Genomic DNA, 18,737 nt, shown 5'->3' with positions numbered 1-18,737 from the left:
TTTACAAAGAAGCAAATCAATGCAAACCTATACTGACATCATCAAAGTTCACATGACAAACTTTTGCGTAAAATTCTCCCTTCCATTCAAATACAAGTGGTAATTCTCCACATTTATCTGTCTTCCTAAGAGACACATAGCTATTCTTACAATTTCTTTGCTCTACTTAATCTTCAAATTAACCTGAGGCATCAATAATAATAACTGAAAATTTTAGAATGGCCCCAATTCTTTTTCCCAAAAGAAATAAATACCTGGCAGACATATATTCTTCCACTATGGAAAATCAGTCAAGTTAAAAACCTAATTCCAGTTTAGGTGCCTGTAGACAATTTTCTATGACTAAGCCAGAATCATTCTTTGGATCTCTCTATGAGCAAAAAGCTTCCCTACCAACTTGGACACAACTTAACCATAATTAAAACACTAATTCTTTTGCCATCTTGCCTTCCCAGTTTCAAAAAATCTCTGTCACAATATGGGCCAGGGAATGGCCAGAAATACTAACAAAATGATTTATTCTGGCTTAATGGCAACTTAAAATGTCACAAAATGTACCAAAAATAACCCACAAAACTAGTCGTGATTTTCAGTGTCTAATGTCTAATGCCAAAGGAAAGAAAAAAAAAAAAAGAACCTAGCACAAAAAAATTTACATTTAGGAAAGAGTTAGGACTGGAAACATCTCAAGCCTTTCTGCCAATTACATGATGATATTACCTGCCAACTGCCAACTGATATCATAATTTTTCTGATATCACATTTTTTATATAATTTTTTCCAAACACTCTAAAACATTAAAGAGGATGTAACTTGCATAAAATGTAATGTGTCCAATATTTCTTCATATAATATTTGAAAACAGTAGCATCCCCTATAATTTCAGACTATCAAACACAGTTTTCACCACAGTTCTCAGACGATGAAAAGCAGGTATACAGAAACCAGCAGACTTGAAAGTGTTTCCACCTAAGCCACATTTTATTTTTAACCCTATGTGTGTGTGTATGTATATATGTATGTATACACACACACACCCCACACATATGTAGTTTTTATTTCTTCTTCCTTGGAATGCTTGTTGAAACGCAGGTAGTGTTGACAAATTAAGACCTGTCAGCTCCAAACTGAATCATGCATTAACCTAAACCACAGCAGGGGTAGGAAACCAACGCTAAGCTATTAAAGCAGGACTATATAAATGCAAATTAACTGGCATCCTAAAGAAAAAAATCCCAAATAGTAAAATGTGGATACCTGGTTGTGCCCAAGGCTGCTGAGAGAGAGTATACTTGGGTCCTCCCTGACTGGCCATTGTTTTTAATGCGGAAACCTAGCAGAGGAAATAAAAAGTTTCATTTCACTGATGACAAATTAAACTAGTACTGCTCTCATAGGATACACCATTTAAACCTGTGAAAACATAATGATAATCAAATGTGCAGCCCTGAAAGAAATCCATCATATCTCTCAGTCCTTTACAACTAATAAAATATTTCAGCAAAACTTCTTTTGTGATTTCAAGGCAGATGTTGTTTTGCAAAACAAACAAACAAAAAACAAAACAAAACAAAACAAAGCATACCAATATCCCAAGGCATTCTGCCTGAAACATTTCAGTGTAGGAAGACAAGAACGAAGACAGAGAAACATCAACACAAAACAGCCCTCTAAGTAGACGTTGAGGTTAACATTAAATTATTACTGTATAGTATTATAAAAATGTCACAGCAGCAGGACAAAATCTCCTTTATATGCCTAGAGGGTTCTTTTCTTCATTATAAGCAGAGAGAATGTTATTTAAGGGAAAAAAAAACAACAGACTTTCAGATAGCATCAAAGTGCACATTTGCCCAACCAGTGCTACAGGTACAGAACCAGATGCCCACCCTCTATTCACCTTTCTCTTCATCCCTCAGCATCAGTACAGGGAAGTAAAATCAAGAAAGTACATTTTGTTTCTTGGACAAGAATGTTCTTAATATGGCAAATTACAGTGGGGCTAAGGTGTAGCCAGGGAGAGTGAAGGACAGAAACAATATAAAACATTAAAAAAAAAAAAGATTGCTAGGTGCCAAAAGTCCAGGCCATGACCTTGGCCTCACTAGATAGTCTCATTAGGAAAACTTGAGCACCAACTCTTTAGATTTCTCATAAAGAAGGCCACACTAATATTTAGGCAGAGGATGGGCACAGACAGGATATAATGTTAACTCAGCCCTCTTCAGCCCTCTCTCTGTTTCTACCAAGTTCATATTCCTGGACCACCCTAGACTTTTGCTCATGTTGCCATGTGTATAAAATCAGCCCTTTTCTACTGTCACTCAGTTCCTCTCTTTGTCTATTTTTTATTGTGAGATGCAGCTTTTAAAAGTGAGTCAAACATACAATTACAGATAATGCTAAAAAAAAAATCATGTTTAGTATGTACTATCCCATATATTTCCCAGTGTAAATATATAAACACACTAATGTGTCTACATTTACAAAAATAGGAACACAGTGCCCTGAAAACTTTTTTCTAAATCTAAATCCTGGCCATTTTTCTGTATCCAGCAGTTATGTTTTAATAGTAATGGCTGCCTGTTAGTCCACTGATTGCTCCAGAATTTAACCAATTTCATAGTAACATATACTGTATATGGTATTTTTATATCAAAAGCAAATACAGACTTGTATGTTCATCTCAATTTACTATCTAGATAATTTCCTTATCTTTAAGTTAAGCCTCAAGGAGCATTTTCTTCGAAAGGTTTAGCCCCACCTTTTTAAAAAAAAAACCCTACAGGATAAAGACAGATCATTGTCTATAATGACACTGCTGTACACATCTTAATGTCTACATAATTTTCTATCTTGATTTCCCATTAGGTTATAACTCCTTGAGAACAGAAATTAAATTTATAGGTCAAATTCTATTACACAAACTATGTCTCAAGAAAAAAAAATTAAATTTATAGTGTTGCTGAGGAAATTAGTAACTTCAGAGGGAACATTAAAAATAAACTTGCAATACTTTAGCAAATTGCTTGAGAGGAAGTGATATTGCTAAATACAAGTCTGCATAAACTTGTCCCACCTGGGGAAACACTTTGAGCTTAGCTATAAACTTGAAATCATACTTCCTTTAAAATGTTTTCATTTAGACTTTTTGCTAATGCAAAATCTTCACTTCAAACTTATATTTTACTATAAAATAACATTTCTGTTGCACTTACATATGAGATTGTCTTTTGGTCCTCATGATAACCTTAAGTGGGGAGGAAGGGTGTGATGGCTATCTCCACTGCAGAGCTTAGAAAACCGAGGCTTGGAGAAACTAAGAGACTGCCTACCATTCCAGGCAGGAGGTGCGGAAGGCGGTCCAGAGCTCAGCTTTCGTGGCTCAAAATGCTATGCTCCTTCAACTACACCCGTGACTATTCCAAGCCCTACTTGTGAGATTGTTTCAAGCAATATTGTATGATGAAATTCTAAAACAATAAAAAAAACAACAGCTTTATAAATATCTGACTGAAATGTTTTAATATGAACCTCTGCTCCTAACACTTAGAGAACAGTATTACACTCCCTAGGGCTGTTCAAATACTGAGAGAAAAGGTTATTTTTCAAGGAGCAGAAAATAAGGCAATAGTTCTTCTTATATTGTTCTCAAGAAATTTCATTAACTGTGCCAAAAAATCAGGAAGGGTATTTACACCAGGCAGATTAAGCTGTGGTAGAAATGTTTACCTCGTGTATAATGGGTCACTCTGCAAAACTTGAGCTTCTAACTTTAGCTTTAGTCTGTGAAATGAAGATGTTCTACTTACTCCAGGTAACAGGAGTGTCATGAGAACTAATGAAAACAAAGTATCTCAACAGAGAAAGCCCGAGGAAGGAGCTACGTGAATCAAAGAAGGCGATTCACAACAAGTGAAAGGGCACCAGAATCACATCTGGAGTCTTAGGGCTCAAACACAAGTCTTCCGACAACCTAAGAGTGTCCTCTACACACTCTGACACTTCGTTTTATTATGCAAACCATGTATACTTTAAAAATCAGTCCAAACTTAGAAACAAGCTGAGGACATTTTGTTGGTAAGGCTTACACCCAAAGAGTAAGTACTAAGACCTACAAGCACACACCCAAATGGAAGGTAAAAACTGTTTCCTTCCAGCACCTATGGATGCTGGTTTTCCTGCAATCATTTATCAAGGTACAAGAACCGGCTGCCTTAAAATGCCAACTATAATAAAAGGGGTATACGATTCTGCACTTGCAGAATTACCTTTAAAGAAAATCATTTTAAACTTTTAAAATCATTTATTCTGTTTCTGCTGTGCAGAATACTAGTAATATTGACCAGGTGAAAAGTGAAAAACGTTTGGAGAAAAACGTTTGTTCAGAGTCTTCCAAATACACAATTACAGAGTCATACCAAATTTACCAAGCTTATGCTAAGGTCAATTTGGACAACTGCATCAGTGAATTTTCATTCTCTTGGCTTCTAGAAGAACTGTGCTTTTCTAGAAAACCCCTTTAATCCTAGATTCCTTTATAACCAACTTGCTTCTATCAGAAGATTTGTTCTGCTGCTGTTATTGGAGAAAATTCATCTAAGATATTTCCCACCAGTACTAATGTGGATGCCCTCCCAAAAATACATACTACAATCTACACACTGGTTTTCCATGAGGATAATTTCAGTAAAAACTATAATGACTTATTTGTAACTTATAAACTATCAATATTTGTACCCTTTTTAAGAAAATCAAAACCTAGTAGAAAATATTTCCACCACCCTCCTTTTAAATTTATGTAGTAGGGAAAAAACACACATACACATATTCCAAATACCTCATGAATGGACTAAAATCCAGTAAACAAGTAATGTACCCCAATGATAAACAAAGGAACAGTTTGTTCTAACATTTCTATATTTACTTTTTTGGGGGTATCATTTATAATTTTTAAAAGCTAGTATCTATCATCTGTCTGTATGACAGGACCTAGCAACAAGTTACTGATGGACAATTTCCTTTGCTGCCTCTTGTCATTCCATGGATATGGTACACTTTGTCTCCCCAGCTAAGACTTAGATAAGTAAATCTGAGAAGAAAGACTGTCAAATTCTTATTCTTTTTTAATGTCCTTTAACACAAATCTGGACAGACAGTAGAGGCTTAATAAATGAAAGTTTATTTCAAGACTTTCTAAACATCCTTATGAGGTAATCCTTAGTAACACCACTTATTTTTTTTAAATGGTTATGTTGAAACAGGAAAGTCAAAACCACCATGATCTGATTTTTTCATTGCTGGTATTTGACAGTTGATGGCTTTTAGATAGGAGACAGAAAGACAGACTATTATAAATCCATGTATCTGGTGATTAACAATGCCATGATGTAAAATCTTCAATTCTCAATTATCTATACAAAATGAAAGGATGGGATAGTACGTAAAACTAAGAGGAAAAATAAATCACCCATTTAAGTAACAGGAGAAACCCTAACAGATAGGACTATGATTACCACCATGCAGGTCCTGATCCAGGGAAAGTTGGAGTCCCAGACCACATGCAGATACCTACTATGTGGATAAAGAGAGCAGAGCTAACTGGAGGTCTGCTGTAACTAGCTTTGCAACATCTGCACACTTTCTCTTTAAAACTGAAAAACTCTGCAAGCATATCTAAAAGTCCAAACCAGAAAGCTTCCATAATCGGAAACAAGGTGATTTCTTAGACAGAATCATTAAGATGTGTGTTTTCCTATCTCCTTCTGCCAGAGTTTTCACAAAAGCGTAATTCAAAATGAAATCTAGAGAAGAATTCAAAATCACTTTACCAGACATCACCAGGGTCTATACCTTTGTCATGAATTCCTCCAGCTGCTCTATAAACAGCGTGGTCTGCTGCTGAATAAACTGCTCACAGGCTGATTTCAGATGACGATCTACATCTTTCTTAGAATCAAGATAATGTTCTCTGATCTCAGGAGTACCCTTAAAAAGAAGATAACAATTTCCTCCTGTTTTTATGTGCCTAGAAATTACCAGACATGTAAAGAATGTCGTTTATCTCCCACCACCAAGGAAACAGACTCCGTCTCACCTCCAACAAGAACTCTATCAAGGCATTGTTGCTATTCAGCCTAAAAAATCTTGGAACAGTCATAGGATTCAGGATTTTAAATGCTGCATCTGTGAAACAAAATTACTCATCCAGTGAACATGTACAGTTTCAACAGAAAAGCTGAGTTACTATTTCAGTGTGTGAACATACGCTAGTTCTCTACAGCGTGAAGCAAGAGCGCTTTTATTTTCACCAGCTCACCTCCATGAGTGGGTGAGGTTAGTGCCAGTGATGGCTACAGAACTCACACATGATTATTTGCTAGTAGTCAGAAATGCAAAATGACTATTAATCTCAACTGTTCATTCAGAAAAAAAGGAAAAAGGATAAATGGTAATCAATACCTTAAAATTTCATTGCTTTACTTTCATGATGACAAATAGGTTTAAAAAAAGTAATTCATATACTTACCCAGCTGCTTTTGTTTAAGATCCAGCTGGCACAGAAATTTACTCACATTTGAAGCAGAGTAAGTAAACTAATGTGTCAGCCAGAAAGAAAACACCAAAAGGACATATTTACCCCTTAACCTCCAGACTAACTAGAATCTATGCAAAGTACTAACAGGTCTCATTGATGTTCAAATGCAATAAGATATAACATTAGTCATGAGAGGTTAGAGGCTTAAAAGTAAAGATAGCAAATATTATTAAGGGATAGAAAAGACCATTTCTTTGCTTTGCCTTGCCAGGCTGGAGAAAGCAAAGCATGAAATGCTTCCAACCTTGGTTTTACAAGTACACACCATGTCGTACTTACTGGCTTGACCCTGATCTTGCTGGAAAAAAACTCTCTATTAGATTCAGGGTATTCAGAGTAAAGCTTTAGTAAATGGCTCTTTGTTTCTGTTGTCTTTTCTACAAGACGCATGAAAAACTGTAGGTGACTGAATGGTAGGGTTACATAAGCTTCATAATGTTTTAGGGAAAACAATACTTCCAACCAAAATTTGCCGAAAGTTTAGAGTATTTCATTTTCTCACTCCTCAGGGGCTCTGTAGTAGAATGAAGCAGCAACAAATTATGAATTAGAAAAAACATGAAAGAAAATAGATCAGCCGTGCTTTATTCCATCACTTAAATAAAGGACGGACGACAGTGCCTGGCATTCTTCAAGGCAGAGCACCATCCCACTGAACACTGAAAGGAAAGCGGGAAACCAACGAGAATGGCTGGGCGATGGAAGCCTCTGATAAGAATAAGCTCTAAAAACATGACACATTCTATAAAGGCAAAGGCCAGGAAATCTGGCTGCTGTAAAAAAGAAAAAAAGAAAAAAAAGATTACAAAGCATGTGAATAGCATACAGGCTTACTATCCAAATTCCACCAGAACCAAAAGGTATTCTCTGCAGTGAAAAGGAAAGCGTGTTAGAAAGAGAAAAAGAATAAGCTGTTTTAATATGACTCATGATGAGACCACTCTGGCTCTCAGGTGAGTTAAATCGAGCCTACTATTTTGTAAGCACAGTCATTAGGAAAGTAACAATCCAGCCCCCTTGGAAATCCCACTTTTGGAGTTCCTCTAAACCACAGAATACAGAAAATAACCTGAGTGACTATGAATTTTCTTAATTCCCCCAATTCATAAGAGAGAAATTCATTCATTTTAAATGGATGGTTTAAGGCGTGAGAGCTTAATTCTCTTGGGAATGGTTAAGAAAAATTAAAGTTAAGATACATTTCTAAGTAATGAAGGGAGACGGACAGTTATGGTGTATCCTTAACTGCTTAAGATCAACATCTTAGAAAATGACTACTTTGATCTTTTAGAAGTCAGATTCAGAAACTTACTTCAGTCAGAAACAAATCATTAGGATGGATGAAGCATCCTTCTCAAGACGATTCAATGCCTGTTACCCACTCAAAGATCCTGTCTACAGGATTACTTAACCACCAGCTGATTTAATAATACAATTTAAGCTTATTTAAGCACGTTAATAATATATATTCTTGTTCATTTTCATTCTTAATGATCTTGATAATCTGGTGAAAGCATCATGACAAGTTGATTCTGCTCATCTGACCGGGGGTAGGAAAGCTAAAACATGTATCTAAGATCATAAGAGCCAGGAAATGATGGGCCAGGAATAGACCCTGACTCTTTCAGACTCTTAGATTAGTACTCTTCCTGTTTTACATAGCTGGCTTCCTGAGTTTCTACAAACTGACAAACTCAACTCAGTGTTTAGAATCACTCCAGTTAGCTGACACTCTGAGTAGTTATTATACTGATTTTTTATTTTTTAACTGGTTATGGTAATAGATGGCAGAGTCTAAAAGAGGTAATACTGTGTTACAAGTTGAAATGCTCAGATACAGTTCCCTTCATAAAGAAATACAGCAAGTTAGATGTAATAAGGATGTTGCCCAGCTTAGTATGAACAAGAAACATGCTTAGCAAGCACAGCATGCAAAAAAAAATTGCAGATGAACATAAAATAAACCTATAACCTGTGCTGACACATTTGGACAGGTCAAACACACCCAACTGTGTCAGTCAGGACATTAAAGTACCTCTAGTTTTCTTGAGGTCCAGGGAAATTTCCTTAATGGTGAATTCAGTGTGAAATGGAGCAATTTGTTCACGAAGAATCAAAAGGTGCTTTATTAAGAAAAGTTGTCCATCAATCGGAGTCTAAATTATAAGATAAGAAAAATGGGTATTATCACAGATTAAATAAAAATAGGAGCACATAAAACATACACATTATCAATCAACATTTATCTATCTGGGTCAATGGCCCTTAACCTAACTATACAGTACCAATACTCTCTTGCTATGCAAGGAACTCTCCCCATATTTCCATGTTAGAATTACCTGGAAAAATCTTGCTTCAGATCCTTACTAACTCTATCACATGCTCTACTTAGTAAATCCAAGGAAGTAAATCAAACGGTTGCAAAGCAACATATTTAGAAGGAGAAGTCAAATCTATCCTAAGTTGGTGCAGGGACAGAAGAGATGCTGTGGCCCAACGCCAGCAGAGAGCAGGAAGTAAAAGCTCCAAGTGCGAGCACGGTTCTGCCCTCCCACGGCTTTCTGGTTTCTCTCAGTAACTTGGCTTTCACTCTTTGGTCAAAGTAGTTTCAATATCCAGAATATCAGAAACATTCGTATTTATACAAAAGTACAAAAGGAGTCAACAAATGTAAAATGATTTGGGGTTACTATTTTGGATTTTCCAGCCAGTAACAGAGCACTGACTACCCAGAGCCTCTGGGAGTCACTGCATTTCCCTCTGTCCTCTCAGGACGCATCCACAAGAGTCCTGTGACTCAAGCTTAGTTCTCAAAGCTCTGACCCAGTCCCGAAACTGTGAATAATCATAGCTCTCATTTCAGAAAAGAGACTGTATATTAAGAGAGCAAAGCTGTGTTTGCTGTGCTAATCAAGACAGAATCTTACTTGGAAAATATTTTCAATGAAATTATACTGCATTAGGAAAAAAATAAAGCTGTCCTTGTAAACAATACAGGCATACCTCAGAGATATTTTGGGTTCAGTTTCAGACCACTGCAATCAAATGATTACTGCAACATAGCAATTCACAGGAATCTTTTGGTTTCCCAGTGCACACAAGTTACATTTACACCATTCTGCAGTCTATTAAGTGTAATAATCTTTTTGCAATAGTAACATCAAAGATCTGATCAGCGATCACCATACCAAATATAGTAATAATGAAAAAGTTTGAAATATTAAGAGAATTACCAAAATGTGACACAGAGACACTAAGTGAACAAATGCTTTTGGAAAAATGGCGCCAATAGACTTGTTCCGTGCAGGGTTGCCACAACCTTCAATTTGTTATTTAAAAAAAAAAAAAAAAAAAAAGCAGTATGTACAGAGCGCAATAAAGTGAAGCATATAAAATGAGGTGTGCCTGTATAAACTTTAACGAGGTTATTAAGATGATTCCCTTCTGGTCTCTCTTCCTCCCTCTAAATATACACACAATCAATGTACGTAAGTATGACTTATATGATGGAAACTCACTTGGCACTCTGGAACACAGAGCATTAGATAAGCAGAAATGCTACACATTTTGAGTGCTTGCTCTATTTTTAAAAGAACAACTCCAATGGGGTAAAATAGTATAAGACAGATTTAATTTACTTTACTGAAGCTGTTGTAATCCAGCAGATAGTATCATGCTAGTTGACTGATACACTAGGTGCTCAACTTAAGTATGTAAGAACAATTTCTTGCCTTAAGAAATTCTAAGACATTAAACCATTTTCACTGATCACTGTTTAAAAAGTCTGAAAGTCAAAAAGCACACGAGCTCAGCCATGAAAATAAATTTGCTAATTCTTAACAAATTGAGGGCTTCTTCATACATACTTAAACCTCTTATAATATGTAGGAAACAATTAGGTAAAAAAAGAGTGGCCTTATAGGCAATGAGGACAAAAGACTAATCAAAAGGCTTTTCACTCCTCCCTTTAAAAAGAGGACAGTGGTACAAAAGGACATAAATATATGAAATTTTTCTCTTAATTAGGTCATTTTTTCCCACTAATAATCTAAGAAATACACGCTCACTGTAGAAAATCTGGAAAATATAGGAAAGTGTAAGGAAAAGAAAGAAAAATCACCCATAGTCATGTAAAAGCTTTCCCCATTACTTTTTTTTAATGCGTATGTTCACTACATAAAGTCACAGTGTAGTGATTTGTATCCCTCTTTTTTCTTTTTTTTTTTTTTTTGCCTTAACATATTTTAGTTAAATTTTATCGTTTCATTTTTAAAAAATTTAATGACTGGGTAATATATTAGGCACATGTTTCCTAAATTCACCTCTCATAAAAAAATGTGAAAGCTCAGACTTGGAAATACTCTTTAAAGTTCAATCTGCCTGTCTGTATCTTAGCCTTCCATCCTCTTCTAGCCCCCATATCAAAATTTCATTTCAACTCTCGATTCCACAAATGAGAGAATACAGTGGTCACAGACAAAGGTAGAGCCTTTCTAGCAAGAGGATCTCAGCTAAATTCTTTTATGAGGTTTTTGTTTTGTTTCGTTTTTCAGTTTATCTAAAGCCTAGAAATTAGAAACCAACTTTGTAAATATGGAAGTCCAGAAAGGTTCACAAGGTTTGAAAACTCCCAGTAGCTATGGAATTCTGGCTGGAAACAGACCCCAATGCTTCCTTCCTATAGGCAACAGGTATTTTTAAGCCGAGAGTTAAGCAGAGCAACAGTCTGAATCATGCTGTACTTCTTGAGGAAGAAAACCTCAGCGGTCATGGAAGAACAAGGGCCAGCAACTTTTAGGCCCAGATCCCTTCTTGATTAAAAACTTTTAAGTCCCAAAATCATGGCCACTACTTCTAATCACACAATCCACAGGCCACAACTGCCTGTCTTCCAAACTGACTGGCTGACTGCCTCCAAGTGAGGCTATTCGACTATTTAAAACGTCATTGTAGGGATGATTATAAATTGCTACGTCTCCTTGAAAACAACATTTTGGTATTCCAAGGGAACAGTGGTTCACTACCTCCCCAGCTGCTAAGGCTATAACAAGAAACCTTTACCCTACAGATTTCATAACCTAAGTATCATTTTTGGTACTTCAGCAAAGCTGGCACTCTCTTATACAACATAGTCTTTATTTAGCACTAAAATGAAATACTAGCTTCTCTCAAAGGACCTCAAAATTAAATCATATTACATAAACAAATCCTACTGCCCGAATAGCTTTAAATTTCTGTGCCTATAAATTAATGATCAAGTCCACAATATTACTGTAGGTGACAAGACTTCACCTAACACTTCATCAAACCTTGTTTTTGCTGATAGACTCTGAAGCTCCAAGTAACGACTGAATGCAGGCAGACAAGGCTTCCTGTGACAATCCTTGGAACACTGCCCTCTGGTGAAATAAAAGAGAAACATCACCTTGTGGCACTTCACAAAATAGAAAAAAGGAAATTGTAGGCTACAAGTACAGTGAACAATGCTTGCTTGCCCTCATCTGATGAATTAATTTATTACTGGCAATATTACTCCTGAGTTTCTTATTCCCATGTAACCTTTCTAGGCCAGCACGTAGTTTCCTAATTTGCATCCTTCTAAACACTCATGTGAACTCTTCAACAGTATTTCCTGAGAACCTGTTTCATGCCAGGCTCTGTGTTAGATGCTGGAAGTACAGTGCACAGGAGACGCAGTTCTGACTTCACGGAGCGCTCACTTTGGCACAATCTCACATTATAGGCCGTTTTTTAAATATACAAAACCAACTTTAAAACAAAGCCTCAGCAAATTCACTTCTAAGAATGTATCCCAAGTAATTAATCAGTATTGTATTCTAAGACTCATGCACATGGCTCTTCATCACAGTATATTTAAAGCATCAGAAAACTGTAAATAACTTAAATGTTCAATGATGGGGGTGCTAACAAGAAAAATACTAGTAATCTAAATTACAGAACACTGCATGAAATCAAAGAATGCTAAACAGGCACGATGAAGTTCTTACAAAATATAACTAAGTAAAAGCAAAATCATGTTACAAAATAGTATGTGAAGTATGACTCCTCATTTAACTCTGCCATTTCTATATCTTCCTAGAGGTGCAGCCTATTGGTCTAGGCAGGGACTCCTGTCAGTTCCCCTGCAGAATTCCTTTCTGCCTCCATTCCACCCAAAATGGAACTGATATGGATGGGTGTGAGCAAAATATTTACTATTAGGCCACAGTCCTAAGCCCTAGTCTCCTACTTGATATTATTCTCTTTCTGTACTGTTTCTTCTCTTTTGTTTTCCATGAGGTCACTGTATAGTAAGAAGAGATCAGAGCTGCCTCTTACTAGGTCACTGACTATTGCCTTAGGAAGACCAAACGTGGGCCGCTCAGACTGAGGCCCTCTCTTTCTCCTGCTCAGCCGTAATAGGATTTTCATTGGATTTGTCTTTCCTTACCTTTGGTAAGACAGAGTGGGATAAGAGTTGGATGTAAGCTAGGTGAAAATGGAATAGGCAGGTCTAGGGCATAAAATAAAAACAGGTAGAGTGATGTCCTTAGGCCTACCCTGTTTGGCTAAAATCCCTGTTAAGCACCTAAGAGAATTCACCAGGGTCTGTGATGACAATGGGTTCTACGTGGAATACGGCCCCTGCATACTTCCCTTGGGATCCTGCTCCACTGTAGGAAGTTTCTGAATCCCAACCTAATTCCTAAGAAATAGTGGCATCTGGACAATTAATTACATGACTATTGCATTTAATCACTTCTCTCTTTATATGCTGTTTCAGCTGTAACAATCAAATTAATTTTTTAAAAGTGAATTAAAATCACTGAATTTTATAAACTATTTTGGTTTAGCAGCAAACCACTGACAATAAATAAACATAGACAAATCTGACCATTCAGGGATTGATATTCATAACATTAAACTGGAATGCTTAAAATAACTGTTACCTAAAACCAATGCACAGTATAGTTGGGACTAAAAGATAAAATAAAATAAAAGGGTATGGCTAATTTCAGGAAATTAAAATTAGTCCATGGGTAGAAACTCGTGTAACCTCACTACTACTTCTTAATAAGGAAGCTAATTTAAATTGAGTGCAAAACTGAATTAAGGTAGCCATATTTAGTACTAAATGAATATTATACCCATGTGGCATTGGACATATTACTTAACCTTTCTGCACCTTTTTCTTCATCTACAAACTAAGACAGATGAATTAATTAGTAGTTTCAAGGGTACCTGTAGTCATAGACCCTGTGAGAAGCAATAAAAGCTATAGCTCTTTCCCTCAGAAAGACACAAATACAAACATACATATAAAATTTTACCCACAACTTCAAAGTGTTCATAGATTATTCAAAGCCCATTAGAGGATTCTAAGAGTCTATAGAATGCTCAGGTTCAGAATCTCTAAATTAGGTTGATCTTAAAGTTATTTCTGTATCTAAAAATACTATGATTCTAATCAAATACCAAACTATATTGTATCAAGATCTTAAAATAAAATTAAAATTTAAAAAATATTTTAAGTGAAAGAGCAAGCGATTTACAATAAAGACACAAGACTTTACACACGTACATCTATGCATCTGTACAATTTGGAGAGACAGACGAGAGTTCGTCGAACTGTAGGATACCACATCCCATGAAGATCTGCTGGGGAAATTGTGGTCTGTGATCTAGCATTGAAAGATTCTGTTGAACCTAAAAACCCAAATGGAAAAGAACACATTTTACACACATGGAGGTCTGTCTTATTTGCATGACAAATTTGCTTAGTGCGTAACATGCACCCTATTCCAAGCTATCCCATACAGTTCTGTCAATTTTTTGCCCCAGACCCAGGCACTCAGCACATTTACAAACTGCAAATCTGATGATACAATTAGCTAGACATTCAAACTCCATGAGATTATTACCTGACACCTATCACAATCTGGCCTGATTTACCTGCTTCTTCCGTACAAATAACCTGTGCCCAAACATACCAAACCACTTGACTTTCCCAAAGCAACCATGATCTTCCATTCTTGTATGCCTTCCTCCATGCTATTCTATCTTAAACAACCTCATTTCACCTGGCTTTCTCATATTCATAAACATTACAGCTTTCAGGTGCCACACCTCTCACTGAATCTGCCTTCTTGTACTCAAAGTTCATCTCCCTTCATAATTTTGATGCCCTTCTTCCATAGTCAAGAGTGCCCTGTGCATACTTTACCCTGTCACCACTGAATTATGCCTTGGCTTGCCAATCTCCCCTACTAAAAGTGTAGGCTCTTCAAATGTACAAGCTGTTTTTCAAGCCTGAGACATGAAACGTCCACAATAAAAGTTTATTAAATGAAAGAGCAAAAGTTAGAAGTTAAAACATCATAACATACCAGATTTTGTTAAATTATTAGGAGATTCTGCTTCTTCTAACCGAACATCTGAAAACGAAGATTCTGAAGGTACCTTCTTCTGTTCATCTTTTAAACTCTGTGCAATTTGCTATATAAAGAAATCAGAAGTAACATTAGAGTGTAGTTTTCAGCAGTGTTTAGCAACATGATCCTTTTTTATCTTCCTTTAAGGTAAAAAATATATATACTACTTAATAAATAAATGGACTAACCAAGAGAACTATGCCAAAACAACACATAAAAATGAAAAAGTTAAATTGGTATAGAGTATTTCTATTCTCGTAAACACATACATAGCTTTTTCTGAACCTCTAATTTTGGAACCATTATAAGGTATCTGCTGAAGGGTCAAACATAACAAGGCTCAGATAAGAAGTTTAATTTTCGACTTTACATTTAGAAACAAAGATTCAGTAGGGAAGGGTACAGCTCAGTGGTAGAGTGCATGCCTAGCAAGCACAAGGTCCTGGGTTCAATCCCCAGTACCTCCATTTAATAAATAAATAAATAAAACCTAATTACCCCCCCCACCCCTAAAAAAGTACACAGTGCTATAGGTCAACTATGTCTCAATAAAACTTGTAGGGAAAAGAAAGAAAAGAAAAGAAACAAAGATTCAGATTTAAGACTGAATGCATTCTGAATGTCAGAAATGCTCTTATCAAGTTGCTGGCCAACCTGAACTATAAATTTTCTCTTTATATGAGAACAGCTACCGTTTGTCATTTTTTAAATAGATTCTTTAAAATTATCTTATGGACTGAAAAAAAATTTTTTAAATTATCTTATGGCCTGAAACTAACCCTTCTTCACTGCCCAAAGAATATCATCAAATATACACAGGTCACTAACTACTAAGTTAGTAATGAAAGTCCCACTAATTCATGTTGGTTATGAAGGTGGAAATATACAGAAATGAAGGCCTAACAGATTCCGAGCTACTGCCCAAAGAATGGCCCAAGAACTGTATAAGAGACAAAGTCTATATGAATCAGGCTGGTCCTTTCATTCTGCGTGCAGAAACCAGAAAGTATAGCTAATCCCTAAATGGAATACAGATGTCATATTCAGCTCACATCTCTCACTAAAAGAAAAACAAAGCAAGCGTATTTACTGAAAGCAGTACCGTTAAATCAAGAGGTCTACACAAGAAAGCATTCAAGATACTGGCCATGTGATGACTAAATGTACCACTAAATTAAATTGCGGAGGGGGTGTACAGTAAACTTGATCACCTAGCATCCTATCAGACAGAAATATTAAATCAGGTATTCTATCCAGAATATAAAAAACTGATATTTACAAAGACAAGGCAAGGAGCGGAGGAAGAGGAGAGAGCACAATTGCCTAGATCAGGCCGAGAAACAGACCTAGTTTTCATCATATCCACTTTGTGGCCTTCAAAGTCAAAGTAACTCCTGTAAACAGACTATCTGCTCTCTGAAATTATTAGCAATACCCAGACACCAAAAGAATTCCTACCATGAGCCTGCAGAATAATAAAAGTTGAACAATAAACAAACAGCCCCAATACTACATGTCCTTCCTACCATATACCTGATCCCTAAAGGGTGATTTTACATATTATTTTTAAAGCATTAGGCAAATAATTAATACAACTATCCAAAAAATAATAAATTTAAATAGAAGTGAGGAGAAAGGATTAAAGATGAGGAAAACATTCTTAAAACAAAAGGTAAGGACATCAATTAAACAGGGTGGTGTATTTCAAGCCTATTAGCTTTAAAACAAGCATATCTATTACTACGTATTTATTAGTCTAAGCACTGAAATAGGTTAAAATGCTGGTGAGGGTGTGGAGCAATAGGAATGAGCTAGCATACACACATGTATTTCTTTGCTCTGTCAGCTGAGAGGACCCAGAAGCACCAATACCCCATAGCAACGAGCATACCTAGAACCCAGATCTTGGTTTCTAATACCATTCTCCAATAAAAGAGGCCAGGACTCCTTGAAAAAAACGGCTAATTCTAGGGCTGACGCAGGAAACAGACAAGGTAGGTCTGGAGCATCCTGTAGTGCCAGGAAATGGGAAGTGCTCAAAACAAACAAACCAATCTATATAGAGGGAATTATACAAAGGGACATAGGAATCTACTGGAAAAGCGCCCACTGGCCAAGCCTGGAGGTATTTGATCAATAAAATAAAGTAGCAAAGGACTATAACCCAAAGTATAAAATAAACATCCATGAGTTCACAGTGATATCAATAAGTGATTAAATAAAAAAATACATAAATAAATGGAAAAAGGGCAAATCTCCCTTGCAGAAAAAATAATTTATGTAGATACTCTGCTCTCAAGAAGTAGCATAACTCCCATTCTTTACATATGGGTTACACACAGTACAGAAAAGGGGAGGAAAAAGTAACTTTTCCATGGAGAAACCTGATAGTACTACCTCAATTAGGTGACCAAGGTCAATATCAATGTTGATAAGTTCATGTTGAAAGTAGGCACTTTTGATATGATGCGATAAAAATGGTACTTTACCACTACCGTTTTCCTTTCCAAAACACGTAACGTCAATCTAATCGTGAGGAAAATACAAGACAAATTCCAAGAGAGAGGCATCCTACAAAATACTCAACCAGTTCTTCTCAAAACTATTAAAAATCATCAAAAATAAGGAAGTCTGAGAAACTGTCCCAGCCAAGAGAAACCAAAGAAGACACGAAAAACAAATGTAACATGGTATTGTGAATAAGATCCTGGAACAGAAAAAGACACCAGATAAAAACTAAGGAAATCTGAATGAAGTCTGGACTTCAGTTAACACTAACGTATCATTACTGGGCCACTAACAGTGGCAAATGTACTACACTAATATAAGATGTTAATTAACAGAAGAAACTAGGTGTGAGATATATAGGAACTCTCTGTACTAAATTCTCAATTTTTCTGTAAATCAGAAGCTGTTCTAAAAAATAAAATCTATTAAAAAAAAAACAAAAAAACTTCTATTCAACACTGCACCAGAGGTTCTAGCCAGGGCAATTTAGGCAAGAGAAAGGAATAAAAGGCATCGAGATTAGAAAGGAGTAAAACTATCTCTATTTGCAGACAACGTGATCTTGTAAAGAGAGAAATCCTACAGAATCGACAAAAAAACCATCAGAACTAATAAGCTAATTTGCAAGGCTGAAGGATACAAGATCAACATAGAAAAATCAAATATATTTCTATACACTTGCAATGATTCAAAATCCAGAAATGGAATTAAGAAAACAATTCCATTTACTATTTAGCATCAAAAAGAATAAAATAATTAGGAATACATTAGACAAAAGAAGTGTAAAATTTATACTCTGAAAACTACAAAACATTATTGAAAGAAATTAAAGAATATCTAAATAACTGAAAAATATTCCAAGCTCATGAATCAGATTTAACACTGTTAAGATAGCACTGCTGTCCAAATTGATCTACAGATGCAATGCAGTCTCTAACAAATCCTAGATGTCTTCTTCATAGAAACTGATAAGCTGATTCTAAAATTCATATGGAATTTCAAGGAACCAAGAACAGACAAAGCAATCTTGAAAAAGAAGAACAAAATACGAGAACTCACACTTTCTGATTTCAAAATTTATTTACAAAACAATAATCAAGGCAGTCTGGTACTGACACAAAAACAGACATAAACATCAATGGAATAGAATTGAGAATTCAGAAGAAAACCCATTAATCTGTGATCAACTGATTCTCAAC

At 35.9% G+C, this 18,737-nt stretch overlaps 1 protein-coding gene across 1 annotated transcript in view; it reads right to left on the bottom strand.

The window, feature by feature from the left end:
* The window catches only part of COG3 (component of oligomeric golgi complex 3), a 53,675-nt gene that overhangs the window by 8,283 nt on the left and 26,655 nt on the right, over positions 1 to 18,737 (bottom strand). The window contains exons 14-20 of the mRNA XM_010980849.3: positions 14,986 to 15,094; positions 14,181 to 14,305; positions 11,908 to 11,997; positions 8,634 to 8,754; positions 6,098 to 6,186; positions 5,854 to 5,988; positions 1,258 to 1,333 (exon numbers count right to left, since the gene is read on the bottom strand). Coding sequence (XP_010979151.2) covers positions 1,258 to 1,333; positions 5,854 to 5,988; positions 6,098 to 6,186; positions 8,634 to 8,754; positions 11,908 to 11,997; positions 14,181 to 14,305; positions 14,986 to 15,094 — 745 coding nt within the window. The remainder of the gene's footprint in view (positions 1 to 1,257; positions 1,334 to 5,853; positions 5,989 to 6,097; positions 6,187 to 8,633; positions 8,755 to 11,907; positions 11,998 to 14,180; positions 14,306 to 14,985; positions 15,095 to 18,737) is intronic.

Source organism: Camelus dromedarius, chromosome 13 (genome assembly GCF_036321535.1).
Source record: "Camelus dromedarius isolate mCamDro1 chromosome 13, mCamDro1.pat, whole genome shotgun sequence".
NCBI lineage: Eukaryota > Metazoa > Chordata > Mammalia > Artiodactyla > Camelidae > Camelus > Camelus dromedarius.
The sequence above is the reverse complement of the archived record's forward strand: the minus strand, read 5'-3'. Positions and strand labels throughout refer to the sequence as shown.